The 23,377-nt window shown below is 42.8% G+C and overlaps 1 protein-coding gene across 8 annotated transcripts in view; it reads left to right on the top strand.

Moving 5' to 3' along the window:
* PTPRT (protein tyrosine phosphatase, receptor type, T) overlaps positions 1–23,377 on the top strand; it is a 481,241-nt gene that overhangs the window by 402,033 nt on the left and 55,831 nt on the right. For 3 of the 8 annotated variants that reach the window (XM_014941275.1, XM_014941272.1, XM_014941269.1), the window contains exons 14-16: positions 7,298–7,433; positions 14,002–14,067; positions 21,395–21,442. In XM_014941275.1, the coding sequence (XP_014796761.1) occupies positions 7,298–7,433; positions 14,002–14,067; positions 21,395–21,442 (250 nt within the window). The remainder of the gene's footprint in view (positions 1–7,297; positions 7,434–14,001; positions 14,068–21,394; positions 21,443–23,377) is intronic. The other 5 variants (XM_014941274.1, XM_014941270.1, XM_014941276.1 and 2 more) reach the window with 3 other exon arrangements.

Genomic DNA, 23,377 nt, shown 5'->3' with positions numbered 1-23,377 from the left:
GCTGTTCTGTAAAACCACTGTAGAGGAAAAGAAAGCTCTACATTCAAGCCGTGCCTGAAAGTGCTGCCTGAAGTTGGCAAAGTGCAGAAAGTTTCCCCATGTTTTATGCAGGACACGTAGAGTGTGTCCACGCAGACTCCCTGACGCCTTGGCCACAGGACTCCCTTTTCACTATAAAACAGTGATTACCCTCCTTTGTGTGCTGCTTGCTCGGCTCGTGGGTGAAGTCCTATCAGGCACGGGTTTTGTAGGCCATCACAAAGGGTACCTGAAGCACCTTTGACCAGCCTGGCTCAAAAGATGGCCTTATTTCAGTATTCACTTTATACCCACCCCGGGACTTCTCTCACTGGTTCTGTAATTTCTGCAGCTCGTGTGGCTGTGGGTTTTTAATGATAGCCACAATGAGAGCAGAGTAATGCTTAGAGGGGACAGGCTGGTGTAAAGGTTAATTAGCTTTTGTTCGCAGGGTGTGATGAGTCTATTATACACCCGTAGCTTTGTCACACACTGGAAAGCTTTTGCCTGTATCAGTCCGAAGATTCGTCTCACTGTGTCTGTTTAAGATCATGCAAAAATTAAGTCACACCTGTAAATTTGAACTTGTGATAAAGGGAATTTTGCTTGTTTTCCCTTTTTATAATTTCAAGCTAGTTTCTAAAGAGCTCTGCGAAAGTGGAGGCTTGAAATGGAGACGTGCTGTCGCCCTCTGAACCATGGCATTACCGGTGGGCATCGCAACAGCTGCTCTTTATCCCAGCTCTTCTTTCAACTAAATGTAATAACCCTTCTCATTCTTGGGGGCCATATATCTGCCTTTAGCACAAATTAAGTGCTTCTGTTCTGAAGAGAGGGGAAGAGAAACAGGAGGAGAAAAGAAAAGTCTTTGTGGTGGATTTGCCTGGAATCTTCAGAATCAATTATTCTCTTACCGCTATTTTTTAATTCTCATTCAGTTTAGTAATGCTAATCTTGATTCCTCGCTGTGTGTTTACCCTCATTCTCCTACAGATTCAACCTGTGTGCCTGATAATCCCTCATATAAATTCTGCTCTGTCTTTCTCTCCAGGACTGCTTTGTTTTGCTCCTCTCTCTGCTTAGAATATGGTTGAAAGCTTTTGGCTCTCGTCATTCTTTCCATTCTTTCTGAGCTCTTTAAAAGAAATGAGAATGGCTCATTGTAGTGTTAAGCCTGTGCTGTTTGCAGTCTTCAATAACTGGGGGCGGAAAATTGGTGTAGTGACGTTACGTGGAGTGATACTGTTGGTGGTATTCATTTCTTTAATGAATTACAACAAAGAAATAGCCAAAGTGGAATGTGTCTGTCAGATTTGATGAGCTGTTTCACTTTGTTGGCTTACGATAGGGCATCACTAGATTTATATTTTTTTTTGTCCCAGTACTCTGGTACACACTGCCAAAGGCTGCAAACTGGTCTGTCTTCCCCAGGGGGCTGTTGCTGGGTGATGCTGGTGAACAGGTATTTCACATCAAGATGTAAAACAGTGCTCTTCCACCTTTATCTCAACGCTATCATGCTTGGAGATACCTGTCTGCCCTCATGTTTGGGCATCAAAGACTGTGTTACAGAGGTGTAGATACAATCAGAGTCTGAAAACAGAAGGGAAACCATTCCTACCTGCAGAGATGCTTTCATCGTTTGTAGGCCACTTGCATAAAAAGCACCACCAAAAAAAAGAAAAAAGAAAATGAAATAATGTTTACAAGTGATTTGAGAATATCTGTCTTTTGAAAGTGAGCCTCCAGGTCTATTAGGACATTTTATATTCAGCATGCTGCCTGGGCATTATGTGCTACAAAGAAATTACTCTGATTGAGCAGCTCATTTTAACTCATAATGACTTTGAACCCATTATTTTTCATTAATTTTTCTGGGTTAAATAATGCTTTGAAGTAATTTTTCTGATTGGTTTTTATTTCAAGAGTGACTTTCTATCTGAAGAAGTTGTATTCTTAGGTTTTACAGGTTAGAAACCAAACCTAGCCTTTGCCAGACTGACTTGTGCTCTTTCTGGGCCTTTTCTGTCACCTGGCCAGGGCTGAACCTCCCATTCCTTGTGTCTCTTTCTCTCATGTTGTCCCTCCCTCATTTATACTTCCACTGCCTTTTTCTTGCCCTGGGTATTTGACCCAGCCATCCTTAGATCTGTTTTATTTCCTTCCTCCTCTCCTGTTCACAGAATCACAGAATGCTATGGGGTTGGAAGGGACCTCTGGAGATCACCCAGTCCAACCCCCTGCCAGAGCAGGTCCACTCAGAGCAGGTCCCACAGGAACGTGTCCAGGTGGGTTTTGAATGTCTCCAGAGAAGGAGACTCCACCACCTCCCAGGGCAGCCTCTTCCAGGGCTCTGCCACCCTCACAGGAAAGAAGTTCCTCCCCATGTGTAGGGGGAACTTCTTATGTTCAAGTTTGTGCCTGTTCCCTCTTGTCCTGTCACTGGGCACCACTGAAAAAAGACCGGCCCCATCCTCCTGACCCCCACCCTTGAAGTATTTATAGGTGTTGATCAGATCCCCCCTCAGCCTTCTCTTCTCCAGACTAAAAAGACCCAAGTCCCTCAGCCTTTCCTCATCAGAGAGATGCTCCAGGCCCCTCATCATCTTTGTACTTCTCTGCTGTCCCCTCTCCAGCAGTTCCCTGTCCTGTTGTGGTACCAGATGCTTCTCTCTCCTGAGCAGTGACACGGCTACTGGAGACTGTAGTACCACTTCCATCGCAGGACTTCATTCTTTACACCTCACCAGTTGGAAATCTCACATAAATACCCATCTTTCCCTCCTGCCTATGGCTCTTTTGAATTGTTTTTCCTGTCAGTTACCTTTTTTAAAAGCAGTATTGTAATTGCTGCTTTAAATAAAGAACGTTTCAAATTACAGTTTGTGAAATAGGTTTTATAGAAGAAACTTGTATTATCAGTTCCTGCTTAGCTACAGGCACTCAATAATCATTCTTTCCTGGGTGTTACTCAGTGTGCCACCTCCACAGAGAAGGTCACTTTATATCTGGTGGCTTATTGTTTTCAAATAATATATCTGTGCATAAATTGCTGGGTGCCATGGTACCTTTCAGGTACCTGCTGTTGCTGTTTCTCCTCCCATCCCATCCCTCCCGTCCCCATCTGTGAGAGATTGCATGGTCTGATGGAATTGCCACGGGGTGTCAGTCCAGAGATGTCAGTTCACAGCTCTGCTTTTAGGTGCCTGTGATGCCAAAGGCATATCCTTAATCATTCCAGATCTATAAAGTAAATAAGATAGTTTATTACTTGCCTTGCATGAGCACTAAGAGGATGTATGAATATCTCTCTAGGATGTGTAGCTCTATGGATGAGCGCTTGCTGGTAAGTAGATGATTTTTCACTTTCTTAGCATTTTGAGAAGGTTCTCCTCTTCAGTTATGACTGGCAAAAACTTGAGTTTAGGCTGTTGGAATCACTTGCAAGCCGTCTCCCAACTCAAAGTAGCTAAACACGTCATCTCTTCCTTGTGGACAGAAACACTTTGAGCTGAAGAAATCTTCTGAAAGACACTCTGGAATCCAAATGGCAGCCCTCTGTAGTGAAATTAATTTTGGATTTCAAAATTCTTGTCCTTAACTTACCAGCTGCTGCAGGGCCAGCTTTAACCGTGTTCTGAAACAAGGAGGGATGGAGAAGGTTGAAAGCCTCAAGGAGCTGGCACAGCATGAAACCGTGCTGCCAGTGGTTGCACCTTACTGAGCTGGTCTGGGGTGTAGGTGTCTATGGATCCAGCAGGATGGACGGATTAGACCTTGGGGGCCTGTGAGTGCATTACTGAAAGAAAATATCAGTGCTTGATGATCCATAAACCTGACTTCTCGTGGGCTGATGAGGCAGGTGACTCAAGGAAAGAACCCATTTGCCCCCGCGCTGCTGTTCTACCTGAAGAGCATCTCCCATGGATGTGCTGCATGAAATGCATTCCCTCTCGCTGCGAGGTGCTGGATCTCTGGGAATCTTGAAAGGGGTTGAAAAAGCAAAAGTAAAGTAGGTTGATGGGAAAGGACTAAAATCTTTAGAGCTGTGTGAAATAGCTCCATGCTAAAATGGAGTACTGGGTGAATGCCAGTGCCTGTGAAAAACAGATTCATGGCTCTGGTCAAGTTTCTGGGAAAGTGCATTTTGTGCAGCACTAAATGTGTATCTCTGGAAGCAGTAGCCTGGTCTAGTAGATAATGTGCAGATAGGGAGTCAGGGGACCTACAGTATTTGCTTCTCTGGCACTGCCTTCTATCATTTGCTTTCCTTATTAAGAAAGCAAGCTTAGGGCAGAAAATTGTCCTAGTGCGTGTTGGTACAGTGTAATGGGGTCCTGGCCTTCACGGGGGCTGTGGGTGCCCCTGAAATATACACAGTAATAACAGCGGTGACCTGTTCTGTATCCCATTATTCCAGTATCCAGCTTCAGTTAGGAGGAACAATTTATTCCAGAAAATGTGGAAGTAACCACCAGAAAATATGGTTATCATTTATATTCTTTCCCTTTTAATGTCAGCAGTATATAAACATTGTTTTTCAGAAAGAAAGGGGTGGCCCCTGAGGTACGGCAGCGCGGAGCTTTCCAAGTGTATTTAAAGATATTTGTAGGAAATGGCCATCTGAGCAGTCTTTCTGGGTTTCTGTGCTTGGAGGGTTTCAGTTCTGCCTGCGTGCCGGTGGAGGAGAGAAGCAAAACCGAATCCTAAAATTCTTGGTGGTGCAGGTGGGAGTAGAAGCCACCATAGATTTGGGCACCTACAAGAAAAAAACACCGAAATGGCAGAAAAACCAGGGGAGTTCTGCAGTCATGTTTCATTGCAGAGCTTTAAGAAGCCAAGACCCGGGAATTTAGTGACACTGTCATATTATCAATTCCCGGGCGCTATTAGCTGAGACACCTTACAAATGGTTGGACTAGTAGCCTCAAGGAATTGTTGGCCTTTGCCAAGACAGATAGAAAGAGTTACACAGAAGATACAAGCGAATCAGTCACCTCACTGTGTAGGTGTCAGGATGGATAATAAGCCTTTATTCTCTTTCCACAACTGCACTAGACTACAATGGGACGAGAAATATCAAATAAAAATACGGTGACCACACATTGCCTGTAGTAACAAGCAACAGCCTGGCAAAATCAAACCCATCTACTGGATTAGAGGATGGAGTTGACAGCATATTCTTTTTTTTTTTTTTTTTAACGTGGCTCACAATTTGTGAGGGTATTCAGATAGTACAGAAACAGACTGTGCTGTTTGTGGAAGAAAGCCATTCTCCCTCACCTGTTATTTAGGATCATAGGAGTAACTGCAACTCAAGTGAAGGATAATTTGGAGTACAAATAGAGTTTTAGCCATTTTCAAGGAAAAATTGTACCTTTATCCTTTACTTTGTTGTGTGATAGTGTCGGGATTGCCTGCGTGATGGCATGTAGCTCACCTCTGGGGCAGATTTGATCCAAGTTTGTAAGAGATGTTGTCAAATAAAGATGCTAATATGCAACCGATACATTATTTGATTTTCACACTCTGGAGTCCCATTAATGCATTTCAGACGTGTGTGCACAGGAGCTACCAGTGAACTCTTAACTGAATGGGAAAATTGGTGGATGCAGCAGAGCAGTAGAGTTGTCAGGGACAAAAAGCTGAAAATTACATGTGTGTTTCAAACAGGCAGCATTTTTGCTTGGTAAATACTGTGTTTTGCTGGGGCAAACTAGATTAACAGCTGTAGGAAAAGTGAAATCGTTCTTCTATCACTGAATGTGGTGAGTTTTCTTGTTTTGCATTCATGTCATTGTTCTACATGTACTCTTTGAGATATGATGAGAGTAGAATATAATACTTTATTCAAGATAGGTCCTCATCCCTGGAAGTCCATCAGCTAAAGCCCTATTTAGAACCTATCAGAGAGCCCTATATTCAGTTGTATGATTTGAACCATCGGGACTCTCCTTGCAGACAGAGATCTTTTAAAGCCAGTGCAGTTTAACACGTGTCAAACGGGCAAAAGAGTAACCCAGAGAGGCTTTCTTCTGTCTCACCAACGTACGGACTTGATTGAATATTATCTCCCCAAGCAAATGGCTTCATGAACAGAAGTGATTCAGATTTTCCTGAAGGTCAGCAACAGAGAGTTGTTAAAAGAGCAAAACATACAGTCTTCTGGTGGCAGCACTCTCTCCTCACCTCTGATTCCCTTTCCCTACCGTGTTTAAGCTGTAGAGGAAGACTTGGCTGACTCCAACAGCGAAGGTGAAGCCCAACATAAGATTGTGATCTCATGTAACATGAATTCATTTAGCTTCATCAACTACACTGGTGAAATTTTTAGAAGTAGTTAAGTATATCAGGAATGTAATAAAGACAGGCTTATTTAGTCTTTAAAGTAGCCATGAATCAAATCTTGTGGGGCTTTCTAAATCAAGTTCAGTGGTTTAAGCAGTATCTGGAAAAATTTTGTGCAGCAAGAAGTGAAGTCAGCAGAGCTAAGGTGTATGGTAAATCCCAGTGACAGAGCAGAGGGGAGCATTCTTCAGGGTCCTCAGTTATTGCAGGGATCCTTAAAGTCAAATCATGACAAGGAAGTAAAAGAAGAAATAATAAGAAATAACGTTCCTAAATGCGTTTCGGGTTTTGGTGTTTAGGCTTTACTCTTAAAACACCCAAAATTTCAAATAGAAATTCTGTTGTCTTGCCTGGGCTGTGGGAGAACTCATGCATGGAGTATGTTAGATGATGTGGAGGGTGCTCGGTGCGTTGGATTAGTGCTGGTTACACACATAATGATAACCATATGTTTACAAAAGCCAGGCCTCCAGTGTAGTGAGAAATACAAACCTGTTCTGATTTTAGAAGAAAAAAAGTTCCTGCAAGTAGTATTATGGGATATCTTACTGCAAACTTTTACATTATGTCGATAAGTAAGGATTGCACCTCCAGTTAAGCTGTTTGAGATGAAAATTATAACTGCTATTAATTCTCCTGCTTCTGGGTTTATGCTGAGTGCCTTAGAGGAGTAAATTCCCCGTTACAGTAGAATATGGTAAAATATAAGAGTCAGTTGCATTACACTGGGATTTTACACCCTATTACTGCTCTGAATTGTCTGTCATTAGCCCTTATTAAAGGCAGATTTGGTTAGATGGACAATTGTCTATTGCAATTTGATTGCAAATATGTTGTTAGGCTTTCAAATGAGTATTTAAAGTGGATCATTGCATGATTTTTCTACAAATTCTCTTTTTACCTCCTCCTTCCTCTCCCTCCATCTTTTAAGGAGCTTCCACCCAGAATTCCAACGCAGTGGAACCGGAAAAACAAGTTGACAGCACGGTGAAAATGGCCGGAGTTATAGCTGGTCTTCTGATGTTTGTTATTATCCTCTTGGGAGCAATGCTTACCATCAAGAGAAGGTAAGTTTCTGCTTTGCTTCCATCTTGGACCTTCTGGCTAGAGTGTTGTTAATTCAAAAAGAAGAATAAATTTGGTGGAGATAAAACATTCTGTTTGTGTTACAGACGGCAGCAGTTAATACCTTTTTATGTAATGCTACCAACCAGAAAAGTTGTAGTCCCAGAAGAGATGCCTGTTCTGGCAGACACTGTAAGAGCAACAGCAGAATGGGTGTCATTGCAAAAAGTTAACGATAATGAATTGATGCTTAATGAGAAGAGCTAGCTCATGAAAAAATACAGAGAAATACAAAGCGATAATGAGGCAATGGGAGTGGGCATGGGAGCCTGTGCTACCTGCACAACAGTGGCCTAGGAGAAGACCAAAATTCTTTCTTAACAGCGAAGAAAAATAATGTTTTAAAATAATGTGATCAAAGGTCTTGTTCCCAAGTGAGTCTTGGTTCGTTATATTTTCACACAGCAATTTCTTTGCAACCGGTGTTCAGCTGGGATATTATATCTCGCAGAGGGTTAGTCTTTCCAAGAGTTAGCTTTAGCTTACAGGGGAATGAAACTTGGAAAAATTCAGTATGGTAATGAAATATATTCAAGCAGTTCATTTTGTGTGATTGTCTTTGGACAAATTTGCACTTACACTTTGAAGTAGACTATTGTACTTGCTACTGTTTGAAGAGCTTCACACTTACCGTGTAATACACCGACCAATGCAGCAAACCACTTAGGCAAGAGGTTTTCTTGAGAAAAAGGTGTATTTTGTGTATATTTTTACCGGTCAGATTTCTGAAGTGAACCCTCCTTCTCACCAGTAATGGGATTCTAAATGACAGAGGAGGCGGGCAGCCGGGCAGCCCCTTGCCTGGGGGGCAGGTAGCATTTTGTGTGAGCTCCGAGATGGTTTTACTTGGTCTGTCACAGGGAGAGCAGCTTTTCAAAGCAAAGCTCTGTTCCTTTGAGATCACTTATCTCTGTGACAAGCAGTCACACATCTTCCCAAAATAAGAGCAGCAGTTAAATGTAGATAAGATTTCTTCCAGCTTCATCCAGAGCAGGTATACAAATGGAATAGCTCTATGCTACAGGTGCTTTTCAGAAGGACTTTGAGGGGCTGGAGAAATGGGCTGATGGGAACCTTGTGAAGATTAGCAAAGGCATCTCGCATTGATGGCCATCTCCATCTTTGGAGAAATTAAGAACTTCACTTGGACAAGGCCCTGAGAGACTTAAGCAGGAGGTTGGGCTTGAGTTCCTTTGAGCAGCCTCTCCAAATGATGTAATTCTACAAAACTGATGGCACGTAGACTGACTACTGTGAATTCCTGTTGAATTAGCTGAAGGTGTGGGCGATCTAGATTTTTAATCCAATTTTTGTTGTGTGTAAAAATCTCAAATTTTGTGGACAAATGTGTGTGTAGTCTCATCTACTGCACTTCTGTTCGGTGTTAAGCCCAACAGTATAGATGTCGCTGTTTCCAGTCCCCTGGGAGCTTTTCAGTTCACAGGCAGAAAAAAATCAGATGCTTCCAATGAAAAACTGTAAAAGGGTTGGAGCAAAATTGCGCTGGGTTTCTGTTACCTTCCTAAAAGCTCTTTTAAAGAAGCTTTTATTTTCAGCTTGAAAGATAAAACTTCTAAGGAAAGCTATCAGAGCAATGCCGCATCTGAACATCCTGGTGTATTTCACAAGCTATTAATAGTTGATTTCTGTCCCATAATGTATTATTATAATTTATGTATATTGCTGGGCAGAAAATAAACAATGATCATCAGGGTTTTTTACTTTTATTTGTTTTTAAATGGACTCTCTGTATTTTTTGCATAACATAACAAACATTTATTAGAGCTTAGGAGGAAACGTAGAGACAGTGTTATATAGTTCAGTTAGCAGGTATATAAAATCAATAGATTTTAGCTTGATTTTCTTTTTTTCTGGTGTATTTTTAACTCAGGTAAGTACTGATGACAAGATCTATCAAGATCCAGCCTTTTCAAATATAAGATTCTTCTAATGTTTCTGCTGTTGTGACTGGTGCAATATAAGTTGATATCTGATAGACAGAGAAACACAGACAAACCCAGAATCAAAAGTACTCATCTTGCAGAGAGAATTCAAGAGGCTGGAGCCTGAGGACCTGTTTGCTTGACATAAAAATTCCCAAACTAGTGCTGACCAGAGCTGCCCCCCTCTAGTGCAGTGCACGTGTTCTGTGGAACCAGCCTGGTCCCCAAAAGCAGCAATATTTAGGGACTTTGGGTGCTATGTCCCATGGGCAGAGCTTTGCTCTGTCTGGCTTTGCCAAAGGCTCTGTTAACCTGGGCATCTTTCTTCAAAATTAAAATCACAGAGGAGATGAGTGGGAATATTAGAAATATAAATTTTCCCCTTTTTCTTTCTAGAGCTGGAAAATCACATTTTCCTCTGTGTCCTCCCCTGCTCCCCCAGTGCAAAGAGGCGAAATCACTGCAATCTGTATCTCTCTCTGCCTGTTTGCTGTCATTTGTAAGGTTACCCACCGGAATACACACTATTATAAGAAATAAACTGGCTCATCGACTTTAAAATCTTTTCCCATTTAGAAGCTGTAGGAGTGCAGAAGGAGGTTTGGGGGGAGGTTGCTCTCTCTAGGTCTGTGTAGCACAGACCAGCCCCATTGGCCAACCTGCTGATGGCATCGGTTCTGGGTGTCCCTCCAGTGGGCACCAACCAGTCACGTCCAGGAGGGGCTCAGAGCTGCGTATGGACAAGTGTTCCCCGCAGATGAACGTGACCCTGCCAGGCTCATTTCAGTTGTAAACTAATGCAAATTGGGACCAGCTTTTCATAGAATCATAGAATCACTGAGGTTGGAAGAGACCCTTGAGATCATCGAGTCCAACCATCTCCCCTACTCTACAAAGTCCTCCCCTACACCATGTCCCTCAGTACCCCATCTAAACGGCCCTTAAACACGTCCAGGGATGGTGACTCAACCACCTCCCTGGGCAGCCTGTTCCAGTGTCTGACCACTCTTTCAGTGAAAAATTCCTTCCTAATGTTCAATCTAAACCTCCCCTGTTGGAGCTTGAAGCCGTTCCCTCTCGTTCTATTGTTAATTACCTGTGAGAAGAGACCAGCTCCAACGAAAAGGCCACTTTGGACCACAGATCGGTTTGAACTTGTGGAGGAGCACAGCTGAACACTTGCGCTTCTCTGAGGGAACAGTTTAACAACAAAGTTCTCTTTCTATTTTACAAAAAGAAACATTAGGAGCTTAAGCTCTTGCGTTCGATTTCTGCATTAACCTTACTTTGAAAAGAGTTCCCCTTTTGGATTCACTAAGGCTAATGCCTCGGTGCCTACAAGATGGCTTAGCCTTGCAAGGCAACAACGCAGAAAAATAATTTAATTAGACAAACTTGAGGCATTTTCTTCAAATGGAGCCAGAAAATACCACAGTGACATTTGTTGATGGGCCGGGGCATCCTAGTTCACTGGTAACGGGCACAGCAATGGATTTTCTGAATGAAGGGCTTTGTTAACCAGGGCAAAGAGCAAAGGAAGGAGAGAGATGAGGAGGGACAGAAGGGCTAAGAGCAGGCAGGCACTGGTTTGAGACTGGGATTAGGCAGATCCTGCATTTTATTTCTGCGAGACGCACCAAACCAGCGTATTTCTTTGAACCTCCCATATGTGAGGCATGAGCAAGTGTTGCCCAGTTGCTCGTCATTTCAATAGACCATATGGCAAGAACTCTAGTGATTCGCAAATTCCTGGGGACTGCCAATGTTTTGTCGGGTTTAGTCGGAAATGTGGAGCTAAATTAAGCCAGGCAGAATGTTCATGCGGTGGCAAATTTGGGTTTGTCTCTACGTTTGTTATCTAAAAGTTTTACTTGAACACTGGGATCGCCTAAAGTCTGCTGAAGTTTCTGCATGTGTATATCTGTGTAAAAATTGTGTGTATGTATATAAATTTCTGGTTTAAATATGACTGGTTTATAGTATCTAAAATCAAAACCATTATCAAAATTTGTTTTCTTGGTTTTGGGAAGCCACTAGCTACATGAGTTACATGTTTGCAGCTCCAATATCATCAAATTAATATGGATGGACAAATCACTGCAACGTAATTTAGCCTGTTAATTTACAGGTGGTGATCAGTGCCCACATGGGTGCATTTGCCCACATAAGGCAGTACCACTTTCTTTCATTAATAGACACATACCTTGAAATAGGTCATTTTTATTGCATCAAAACACTGCTAATTCTCTAAGGAGCATCTCTCTTTGTCCTTAATATTAATTAAATATTTTTGTGTAACAGAGAATACAGGACCAGTTAGTAAAAACAAGCTGAAACAAGGAAACCAAGACATTTTTAGACTCCTTTTCTGGAGAAAATACCCTTTGACTTTGCCCCCTCATAGGATTAGATTTTGGTCAGTTCTGATTTCATCTGGACAGTTTTAACTCCAGTGTAATCGTGACTTGCATTTCCCTGGAGTGAAGAATGTGACACTTTTCAGGCTTGTGCGTTTGAGCCGCCAAAGCCTCTACTGACCCCTTTAACTGGGAGACTGAATAAATAGGATCAGACAGCCTGTCATGGGTCCACTGTAAATAAGTTCTTTAAACTGTGGTTGGTAGCAAAAAAAATAGATCTGGGGATCTGTTGGGTCTAGGATTAGTTCGTTATATGAAAATTCAGCTCCTTATTCTGGATTAGGATTTAGGTTGTTACCTTAAACTCATTAAATAAACCCCAAATGCCTCTTGAGCAGAACATACCCAAGCTGTAGGATAGAATTAACAAAGGGATATGTTCCCATTCAGTGGCCCATGTCCCTTCCGTGTCCATATTTCAGGTGGGTGACCAGCAGGGTTTTTAGGTTGTGTGATACATTCTCAGATCAGGTCATATTTTCAGTAATCTATAACTCTGACCAATTTTAACAGTTAGTTTTGAACTATTTCTTACAAAATAGTTATTTTAGGTCACATATTTGGGGAGAATTTGAGCTCAAATAGCCTATCCAATTCCAAAATATAATCCTCCTTTTGTTTGTTTTCCTTTATTTTCTGTCCTTATGGAATACATCTTTCTGAGCTTTCCTCCGTAGCCTTGAGGGATACACAGCTTTTTAATGAGAACTAAGAGTCTCTTGTGATCACATATGTCTACTGGTTGGGACATGAGAGAAGCAGAAAGTGCAGCAAGATGTTCAACAGAAGAGTTACAGTTGATAGTGCTATGGGAAACCTGGCACTGGTGCATCAGGGGGGTTAATTAATAGAATAATTTTGGGGATGTAGAGGGTTCAGCTGCGTGAGCTCTCATTTTCCATATCCTGGTGATTTTTCCCTTTGTTTAGAGGTTCAGAGGAACTTGGAATTTCACAGTGAAGCTCAGTGGCAATCACTGCACCTTAACTGGTGTGTTGGTGTGGCACGTAGAATTTCCAGGCTTCAGGAGATTATAGCATTATGTTATAAATACATTCAGGTGTACCTTGGAATCAGTGTTATTCAAACAACTTGGCACGTGTTGGGAATCTGGCCAGACTTTCAGGTTTATGGCAAGGGTCACCACCAAACAAAACATGTCATTTCAGAGTAATCCCCTGGAACACCTGTAAATCATTGTCCTTTAACTGCCCTGAGTGTGGTTTCGGTGTGTGCTTACGAAAATTATGTGCAGTGCAACCGTAAAAGTGAGCACTTGCACCCTGCATTTATACTTCTAAAGACTTCCTAGTGTTGTAGCATTTTCAAGGATGGGATTTTGAAGTTGTGCAATAGGTTGAAGTTTGTATTCCATTGTTTTTCCCTGTCTTGACTGACTGTGGCTGCTGCTTTCAAGGCTCCCTTGTGCCTTGCTGTTAATTTGTAATAACATGTACTAGATCTGCCGTGAAACAGCCTTTTCAGAGAAGCCCTTTTCCAGTTACAAAAGGGAAGACCTCACCTCTTAAGTTATAACTGATTGCCAAGGCTCGTTTTGTGGCGCTGCTCAAAAACATACCAAAATGTTCTGATATCTGTTGTTGAAAAACTGCAATAGAAGATGCTTAATCACAGTGACGCAGAAAGCTAATGCCTACCCCCAGTGATCATCTATAAATATGTAGCGACACTTGAATTGTTAATGATCTATTTGCATTTTAGAGTTTGATGAAGCTTGATTTATCATTACGCAATTTGCTCATTGTCTAAATATTCCAAAATTGCGGTGTTCTTACATTGTCGCTTTCCTATTTATTGTTATTTATATTAATAGCTCTTACATATTTCTTTCCATTCCAAAAAACCCAAAGCACTTTTCAGGCAAAGGTAGGTCTCGTTACCCACGTTGCTGACATGGCAAAGAAGGAAGAGGTGAGGGGATTTATTCCTGGTGACACAAGGCAGGGGCAGAAGTTGAAACACTCCGGTTCAGTATCCGTTCCTCACCGACCCATGGCTCCTGAAAAAAGCGTAGGAAAATAGTAGCTTAGTACAAGAGGCAGCACAGATACTTGGTATATTGAAAAAAAAAAAGTCCTAGAGTTCATATAAATCTAATTATGTGTTTTTCTCTTTTTCCCCTTTTGGATGTTTTGTTCATCTGACTGGCCGTCAATATTTAGAAGAAATGCCTATTCCTACTCCTATTACTTGTAAGTACTTGGCTGGGGATGACCTTTCTTGAGCGTGCTCACCCTGTGGTAATTTTGTGCCTTGTTGTATTCTTTTCTTTTACCACTGTTTTTTTTTTTACCATTCCATTTGTCCTTGTCTTTCCAGCAGCTTGCGTTTTATTTTCTCAGTTTCACACTGTTATGTTTGCTGTGTTTTACCATTGCACCTATAGCTGTGCCTGCAAACGCATAAATGTCCCCAGATAATGTCATTTATGGCTTATAGCTCTTCAAATGCTAATGGACAAGTACAGAGTGCCCCGACCGCACCTTTTTTAATTGTCCATTGTATTTCCTGGAGGGAAATTCACACCTGAAAGTTATTGTTGGGAATTTCTCAGCCACGAATATCAGCTTTTTAAAATTGTAGGGTTTCTGACAACTAGGACTTGACATTATCTCAGGAAACATCCCTGTTCCTGGAGCTGCCAAGTTCCCAGTGTCAGTTCAGACCATTGGATGATGAAGTGGTTCGGATTTTTGGATCTGTATCACCTGTCCAGTCCTAATGACAATGCTGCATAATTAAGGCAGTTGTTAAGGCGCATGAAAATGCTTCACACACCAGTGCTTCCAGAGCCATCTGTTGTCTAAAGATTGAGGGGCTGGAAAGTAATCGGGGCCAAGCTGTTTCTGCCATGATAATAGTTGTCTGAGGATCAGGAGGAGGAGGAGAGGACCAGGTCAATGATCTGAGGAGAGAGTCCTGGAGAACTGAGTTGGATGCCTTTGCTGCCACCAGAGGGTTGGGAGGGATGGAGAAGGCAACTGTTCCTGCTGAGAGAAACAGGCAGCAGCCGTTTTACGGAGTTTCGTGTTTCAAGTTTCACATGAAATAGGACGTTTCATTATGATTGCAGATGAAAACCTTAAATTGTGAAGGACTGTGTAATTCTTAGCCAAAGCTGATAGAAATTGCTACAGCCTCTTATGAGCAGAGAGGTTTGATTTACGTTTATTTGAAATGTTGTGAAAATAAGAGCAGCGATATGTATATTTATAGATTTTTTTAAAATAGAATTGGTTTCCATACTAGGGCGTCATATGACTGTTTTAGTCCTGAAGCAAAATTCAGTTGAATGAGTTACCAGTATAGAAAAGCAGGTTCTCAAATAGATCTGCTAGCAGACCTTTAAATACGACCATATGGACTACATCGCTTTATTTTTAGGTTCAGTTTCTGGACTTCAAAGTTGTGCTTCTTAGAATAGTTCTCATCTGCTTTCAGATAATTCCTCTCAACCCTTTGTCACATGCTATGCTGGCACTTCTTCTTCTTAGGGATCAAAATCTCCAACCCTGACTCTTCTAAACAGTTCTTAATGATAAGTCTATTACAATCAAGGAGACTTTTATCACAAGTAAGGGATTTTTGCAGAGATGGGCCATGAGTGCTGTGGCCGTCTCTAGGCTGGAGTTCTGCCCTCAGCCTGTCTTGTGTTCTGCTGCTCTCCAGGGCTGTGAGATCTACTTCTGTGAGATGGTTGAGTACCTGCAGCTTTGGTGCAACCAGTCAAAAATATCCAGTTAAAAGAACAGCTCTTTTAGGTATTTTGTCCATAGGAGGTAAATAGTTGTGGGATTTTTATATAGCAACACTTCATTAAAAACTTCCTTTAACCTATAGGAAAGGATGGTGTTGTGGCTGAAAGACAAGGCCATAAAGATCTTAAACACACTTTAGGTGGAAATGCAAACCCAGGCCTCTATTCCTAACTTGCTACGTCATCATGCAGCATTGACATTGTTTTGTGTACTTCAGTTTAGTCACCATTAGAAGTTAGTTGCTTACAACTTGAGATCCTTGGACAGAGCTTGGGTTTGTGATGGGAAGAGGAGGACATGGAATGAGGAGTTCCTGTCCCGGCACACTCATTGCATCGCTGCCACCAGGGTGATGCAGGAACCTTTTCAGAGGAGTTTGCTCTGTATTTCCACCAAAACAAGTGCTGTCTGAGGTTTGTACAGAATTGCCAACTCTGTCACATTGCACTTCAGTTGAATGCCTTGTAAGAAGGGATGTGCGATGTAAGATAGCAACCCATCCACCTCTGGAAGTTTTTGTTTCCTTTCCTAGCTGAAGCTGTAAAACACAGACAGCAATTTGTCTGGCTTAAAGGAGGTTTTACATTTAATGACAGACACCTCTTTTGTAACAGTATTTTCAGCTGCACCAACCCATATCAAGGGTTTATTGTTTCCTCACGAGGAACAGGAATGGAAATGTTTTCTGTGGGAGGGTTTAGGTTGTGTTGTTTTGTTTTGTTTCTGTCTCCTGGGCTGGGTAATGGGTATAGAATGAAATTTAATCAAGAGTGATATCAGACCAGAGAAGTATTTCTGGAAATACATGGGTTCATGTATGTGTTACAAGCACTCGCTTTAATGTTATTTATAAGAAAAGGGCAGTCAATGGCCAATCTTTTATTTTCCTTTTCCTCTGAACTGGCTGGAGCATGGGGACGTGATTACAATGTAGGAAATCCCTTCAGCTCCCATCATCATTTCATACCAATTTTAATTATACTAGTGGTTTCAGACAGGAGTTTCTTTTCATGGGAGAAGTGTTGTCAAAGGTATTAACCTAAATTTATACTTGCATTTTCTGAAATAACAGAGTTTGTGCTCCATTTATTTCCACTGTCTGCAGAACATCTGAAAAGAAATAAAACATTATTTTATTTATAGGCACACCTCTGTATAACCACATGCAGACATAAATAACTCCATATATTTCAATGGACGATGGGATCTGCCTGCACAGGTCAGCTTGCTAAATCAGAATTTTAAGAAGAAACTGGTTTTCTCATTAGAATCATGAATCAGTGGTTATACTAGTTCAGTGAGAGCAAATTTAAAAAAAAACAAACCTAGAAGTTTGCGAGGTTTTATTTGGAAAATGCTCATGAATCAGTGGTTATACTAGTTCAGTGAAAGCAAATTAAAAAAAAAAAAAATCCTAAAAATTTGCAAGATTTTATTTGGAAAATGTTTATGTGGTGATTGCAAGCCTAAACTTAGCAGAGGGCAGTGCTTGCTGGCTTGCTCCAGGTACATGTACACGGCGTGGCTACTATATAGAAGGGCAGTGCTTGCTGGCTTGCTCCAGGTACACGTACACAGCATGGCTACTATATAGAATCAGACCGTCAAGTCCAACCATCAACCCAACACTGACAAAAACCATCACTAAACCATGTCCCTCAGCACCACGTCTGCCTGTCTTCTAAATACCTCCAGGGATGGTGCCTCAACGGCTTCCCTGGGCAGCCCATACCAATGCTTAATAACCCTTCAGTGTAAAAATTTTCCTAATATCCATCCTAAACCTCCCCTGGCACACCACCAGTCTCTGGGCCCAGCCTCCAGCCAGGTTTTTTACCTAGAGAGGAGCACTCCCATCCATCCAACTATGGCAGCCACTTTCTCCAGGAGAAGGCTGTGGGAGACCGTATCAAAAGCTTTATTAAAGTCCAGGTAAACAACATCCACAGCCTTTCCCTCATCCACCAAGCGGGTCACTTTGTCATAGAAGGAGATCAGGTTTGTCAATGGGACCTGCCTTTCAGAAACCCATGCTGACCGGGCCCGATCGCCTGGATGTCCTTCATGTGCCAGCCAGGTGTATGCATCTGTCTTGTCTGAAGTTTATATTGCTGTAAGTAAATGTCCTCCACAAATAGGGATTAATTTGACCAAGTAAAGCTTAGGCAGTGCAGCCCTACGTTTTTCCAGGCCCTGCGTTTGTATATGCACAGATTCAGAGCATCTTTTGACTTTTAATCTACATTACATCACTTTCTCCTGTCAAGTAATGTTTGCTCTGCAAGTGAAGGTGGTGTGGCTGGTCCTCGCTCTTCACTTCACCTTTTCTCTGGTGAATTCCCTTCTGCTCCTGCATGAGCCCACCCAGTGTTTGGCTTCACCATGGCGTAGGCTAAAGAAGTACAAGTAGATATGTCTCCATGCTTGCCTGTAAGTGGAGGATTGGCCCTTATAGCTCCTATAGGAAGCCATAAGATGCCTGTGTGCTTAGGGCAGAGAGTGTTTCTCAGCTCTGCCAGGGTCACAGGCACAGAGGTCAGATCCTGTGACCCTCTGATGGGTTTACCAGGCCCATCAGAGCATGGGGGAGATGCCCCACTGCCGGGAGGCTGCACTGCTCTTTGCAGACCTCTAGTGACCACGATCTCCCACCCGCCTGCCCAGTCAGCTCCAGAGATGGGCAGCCTCCATGCATACAGTTTTCCCATAGTTTAAACTGAACTGTCCTTCCCATAGCTTAGCCCCATTCCTTTTTTCCCAGCCCCTGCAGACAGGGAGAAGAGCTTCCCCATGGTGTCTTTTCATACGTCTGAAGACCTGTTGGCCCTATTTGATTTTCTTTTCTCTAGATTAACAATTCACATGTCCTTTGGCCTATGCGCCCTATTTGATTTTCTTTTCTCTAGATTAAAGATCCACATGTCCTTTGGCCTATGATTCACTGAATTTCACTGAATTTTTAGAGTTGGAAGGGACCACAGAGATCATCTAGTCCAACTCCCCTGCTGAAGCAGGATTGCCTAGAGCTTGTCAGAGCATGTTACTCAGGAGCATCCAGGTGGGGCTTGAAAATCTCCAAGGAAGGGGACTTCACGACCTCCCTGGGCAGCCTGTTCCAGGGCTCTGTCACCCTCAATGTGAAGAAGTTTTTTCTCATATTTGAGTGGAACCTCTTATGTTCCAGCTTGTGCCCGTTGCCCCTCGTCCTGTCACTGGGAACCACTGAAAAGAGTCTGGCTCCCTCCTCCTTCAACCCACCCTTCAGATACTTGTCAGCATTAATAAGGTCTCCCCTCAGACTTCTCTTCTCCAGACTAAAGAGTCCCAGCTCGCTCAGTCTTTCTTCATAAGGGAGATGCTCCAATCCTTGAATCATCTTTGTAGCCCTTTGCTGGACTCTTTCCAGTAGTTCCCTGTCCCTCTTGAACTGGGGAGCCCAGAACTGGACGCAGAATCCCAGTTGTGGCCTCCCCAGTGCAGAGCAGAGGGGGAGAATGACTTCCCTTGACCTGCTGGCCACGCTCTTCCCTACGCAGCCCAGGATTCTGTTGGCCTTCCTGGCGCAAGAGCACACTTGTTGCAGGAGCACACATGCCCCAGGATTCCGTTGGCCTTTCTGGCCACAAGAGCACACTTGGTGCAGGAGCACACATGTTTGTAGGTCATGTTCTCTAGATTTACCTTTCTTCTGCTGCTGTTGTGTGTCCCTTTGGCACACACCTTATTTAAGCGCCGTCCTGCAGCAGAGTCCTTCGCGATCCTCAGTCAGAGCCAAAGGATTACCCGTGGCTCGCAGACCACAGCGCCATGGATAATCCCTGCCTGATTTTAACACCAGCATGAAACTCTCCTTTCAGATTGAGTTTGCGATCATCTGCAGATCCAGGGGGACACAGATCCCCTTTCAACAGAAGGGCTATTGAACCGCTGCTCCCTGTTGGGTATTCGCATGGCTGATCGCTGCCTGCCTTAAACTCGTGCAGGTTTCATCATAAATAATATAAATAATCTGTGTACTCTTAGCAGGCTGCTGCGCACAAATATCTAAAAGGAATTGTATTTTGTAGCTTTCTTAAATTGCTTACTGAGAACAAGGGCAATATGCAATTCTTGTCTGTAGGAGGAAATTTCGTGTTTAACTTACATGATCTATACCTAATGTCTAAATTACCTGTGCATGCAAATCTACATTAGAGTGTGTATAATCCATCCTCGTGAAACATCTAAAATTAAATCTGTCAACGTACATGTACAAGAGCTCTTTAGGAGTGGCAGTTACAGATTTAACATTCATGCATGTAAAATTGGTATAAAAAGTTAGAGAAGAGTTTGCGAGCTGCTTTTAAAAAATAATCCTGAAGTTTATCTAAACCTCTGCAAACAGGAGTCTGATCCATCCTGCAGATACCTCCAACTGAAAATATTGCTTGAGCTTTCGGATTGATGCCCATGGCAGTAAATGCTTGTTCTTGCTACTGAGGTTCCATTCCTTGACTGTTAAACTGGAACTATCACAATTTTAACATAGCATTATACATCATTCTGTTCTCTGATGGGGTAGACATTTCGAAAATAGCTGAATCAAATCCCCATCTTTTTTCTTTTTCAAAATTCACACTTAGAGGGTCGCTGCCAATAGCTTTTTTCCTTGCTTTGGTTGGGTCAGCTTCAACTGCCTGATTATACAGCTGGTCTCGTTTTTCTATTCTAGTTTGAGCATCTTTGTGTCTCATCCCTCCTGTGTGTGTGTGTAGTGCCTGTAAACGTCACCTCTTCATTTACAAACCCTCGGGAACTGAAAAGGGCAACCCGGCAAACCCCACCTGTGAACTCCTGTTTTCCTCTCGGCTCGTTTTCCTTCCGCTTAAATGTAAACCAGCCATTAATATCACCTTATTCACATTTTGACATTTCAGTCTCTTCACCTCGTGTTGATTGTATCAGACTCTTCCTCCAAATACCTCCAATGGCCGGTCCTTTCCTTTTTTTCCCCTTTTCAGCTGCATAATGCATGAGATGGAAGGTGTCTCCTGGGCGCCCGGTGTCAGGCTCTGCCGGGTCCCCCCCGTGATTGACACTAATGCTCCGATGGCAGCTCCGTCGGGGGGCCGCGGTGGTCGCGTTTCGGGGAGGCTGGTCAGGGAGGAAGGAGAGCAGGAGCCGTGGCACTGATGATGCAGCTTGTCAGTGCTTCACAGAGATCTCTTGAAGCGCCCTATTTTTGGAAACAGCATTTCCAGATAAATGCTTTTTCAATTCCAAAGGCATTTTGACACGCTGGGGAATAAACCTCTACCTAGCTGTGGGTTTAAGTCACATCCCTAACATTCTGGAAAGTGCCAGTCATTTGATTTTATAATCCTTTCTATGAATTATAATGATGGTAAGGACCAAATAGGCTTAGTCCTGTGCTGCCACTCTATCCAGACACATAACGGAGGCAGAAAAGGCACATTTAGAAACCGAGAGCCCCTTGATGTGTCTGGCAAGCTTAGCTCTGAAATCCTCAAAAGAGATCTGTCTTCCTTTTCCCTCTAAATTTAGATGAAGAATTTTCACATTCCTGGAACAGAGAGGGAGAAAGGTGGAAACTGATAACACGCTGTTGAAAGAAAATTGTAGCGTTTTCAGATGCAGAACAATTTTCTGTGTGGCTTCTCTCTGAAGTGCGGGAGCGTTAGCGGGTCCACCTGCCAGCAGCCTGGTTTGTGTGTGCGAGTTAGATTGAGAACTTTAAACTCATGTCACCTTTTCTTTTTAGGCATTCAAGCCAATGTTTTAGGGGCCTCTCTGTCTTCTACAGGACCAGGTAGAACTGCTTTGCATAGGGCTTTTGTAAGCAGGCCTTTGGGGACTAACGGGCTTGGGTTTGGGGTTATTTTTTCCTGCGTAGCACATGCAGAAATGTTATTGCTCGATCACTGAGTTTGCCAGTTCCGGCTCTTTGTGGCTTGTTGGCATCTCTGAAAAGATACCAGGCAATGGGATTTACAGATAATTATTGCCATGAATAATTTAATCTGGATTTAATAAGGAAGTCACCCTTTTTGACTCCCCGTTTTTAACCATGAGTAGTGGTTGTCTGTAATGGCTCACCCCAGCAGTCCAGAGCGCTTGTTATTAAGGACTTTGGCATTTTGGATTAGTGTTTCCCACTGAGAAATTTTAATTCCTGTAGCCAAAGAATTCACATAGCCCTGTATGATTAGCAAATCTAGAGGATTAAAATAACCGCCTGGCAGGGTTAATACACTTCAAGATTGTTGTTGTTACCTCAGGTACCACAGCACAAAAAAAAAAAAGAAAAAAGAGGGCTCCTACGGCCACAGCTCATAGTTACTAAATCTGACTGTGCTAGCATTGCTGAACACTGGAAGCAAAACTTTTAACAGCAGTGAACGCCAGCTTTTTTGCTTCATCACTCAAGGATGGTTTCTCCGTTTGCATCTTCATCTGCAGAAGTGGATACACCATGGAGATTTTGTGAGATCTAAATATGCACTCTGTAATGATGTGCCCAATTTGGATAGCTAGGGGGTTGAATTGGAACCACCAACCATAAAAGCCTGAACCTCAACTGGCTGAGCAGATGAAACAGATGTATCTGTTCGAAAGTTTGCATCAAACATTGGACGCTTCTCCATAAATCTGTGCTCTCCTGGTCTGGGTTATCAACTTGCCTTAAAATAGTCATTTCCCACAGACGTAGGCAAAGGTTTTTAGTTCTCTTTGACCCTTCCTTGCAAATGAACGTACCTGACCAAGCTACCCATCTTGGGAAGGGCTGGGGCTCAGCTGTGGGCTTCAACTTGCTTGTAAATGCCACTCTGACATGTGCTGTGAATAAATAAAGCCTGCTGGAATACATTGCAAGGAATATTTTTTTAAGAATCTAATGAAGTTTAAAAGATGGGTAGTACTTACAATAAGCATGTCATTTTAGTGAAGAAAAAGCTCTTTGCAAAATGATTTAGTTGTTAGGATTCTTTTTTTTGTTGTTGTTGTTGACTTGGAGGAAAAAAGAAAGCTAAAGCTCCTTCTTACAGTAATCTGTTTTTCTCCCTTTTATTTTGTTTTATTTTCTTATCTACGGAAGTCGTGTAAGCAAAGTTCTTTGCCGGTGCTAGGGATTTGTGTGATATTTTTTCAAGGTGCGGTTTGTAGAATGTCACACATTCATTTTTAAACAGTTTTGCTCTCTGATATGAATGAGGCACAGGGCAGTCAAATGTCAGTGGAAGCTCAGCAGCTCACTTTTCCTGCTTCTCTCCATTTTCTTATTATTAGCTGTCTTTGCAAAAGAGGAGCCTCTTACATTCCTGGCTTTGTTAGTGTTTTCAGACCAGGCGGCATTTCTGTTTTAGCCAATGTTTTTGACGTCACCTCAAAATAAGACAAGACCCATTTTCCTGAGAACATATTTGGACATTTCTAAAATAAGTTCAGCCTTTAATTTGCTTCCCCCTTCACTGGCTGTCGCTCCTCCGTGCGGCTGGGGTGTGTGTCAGAACTTCATCGAGGCTGCTGCCCGCGTTGCCCTGCCTGGGGACAGGGCCAAGCTCCAGCTCTCAGGCTGCACAGAGTCAGGTCCCACTCTCCACCCGAGCACTTAAAAGCAATCCCAGGGGCAGGTGTCCCCATGGGATGGATGCAGACGTCCCATTTCCACCCGCTGTCACCCGCTCCGGGGGCTTTACCTATGCCACCCTCCTCACGGGTGCCGTAGCACTCCCACTGCTGGGGT

This window comes from Calidris pugnax, unplaced genomic scaffold (assembly GCF_001431845.1).
Source record: "Calidris pugnax isolate Ruff unplaced genomic scaffold, ASM143184v1 scaffold55, whole genome shotgun sequence".
Classification (NCBI taxonomy): domain Eukaryota; kingdom Metazoa; phylum Chordata; class Aves; order Charadriiformes; family Scolopacidae; genus Calidris; species Calidris pugnax.
Note: the sequence above shows the minus strand (reverse complement) of the source record. Positions and strands in the feature narration are given on the sequence as shown.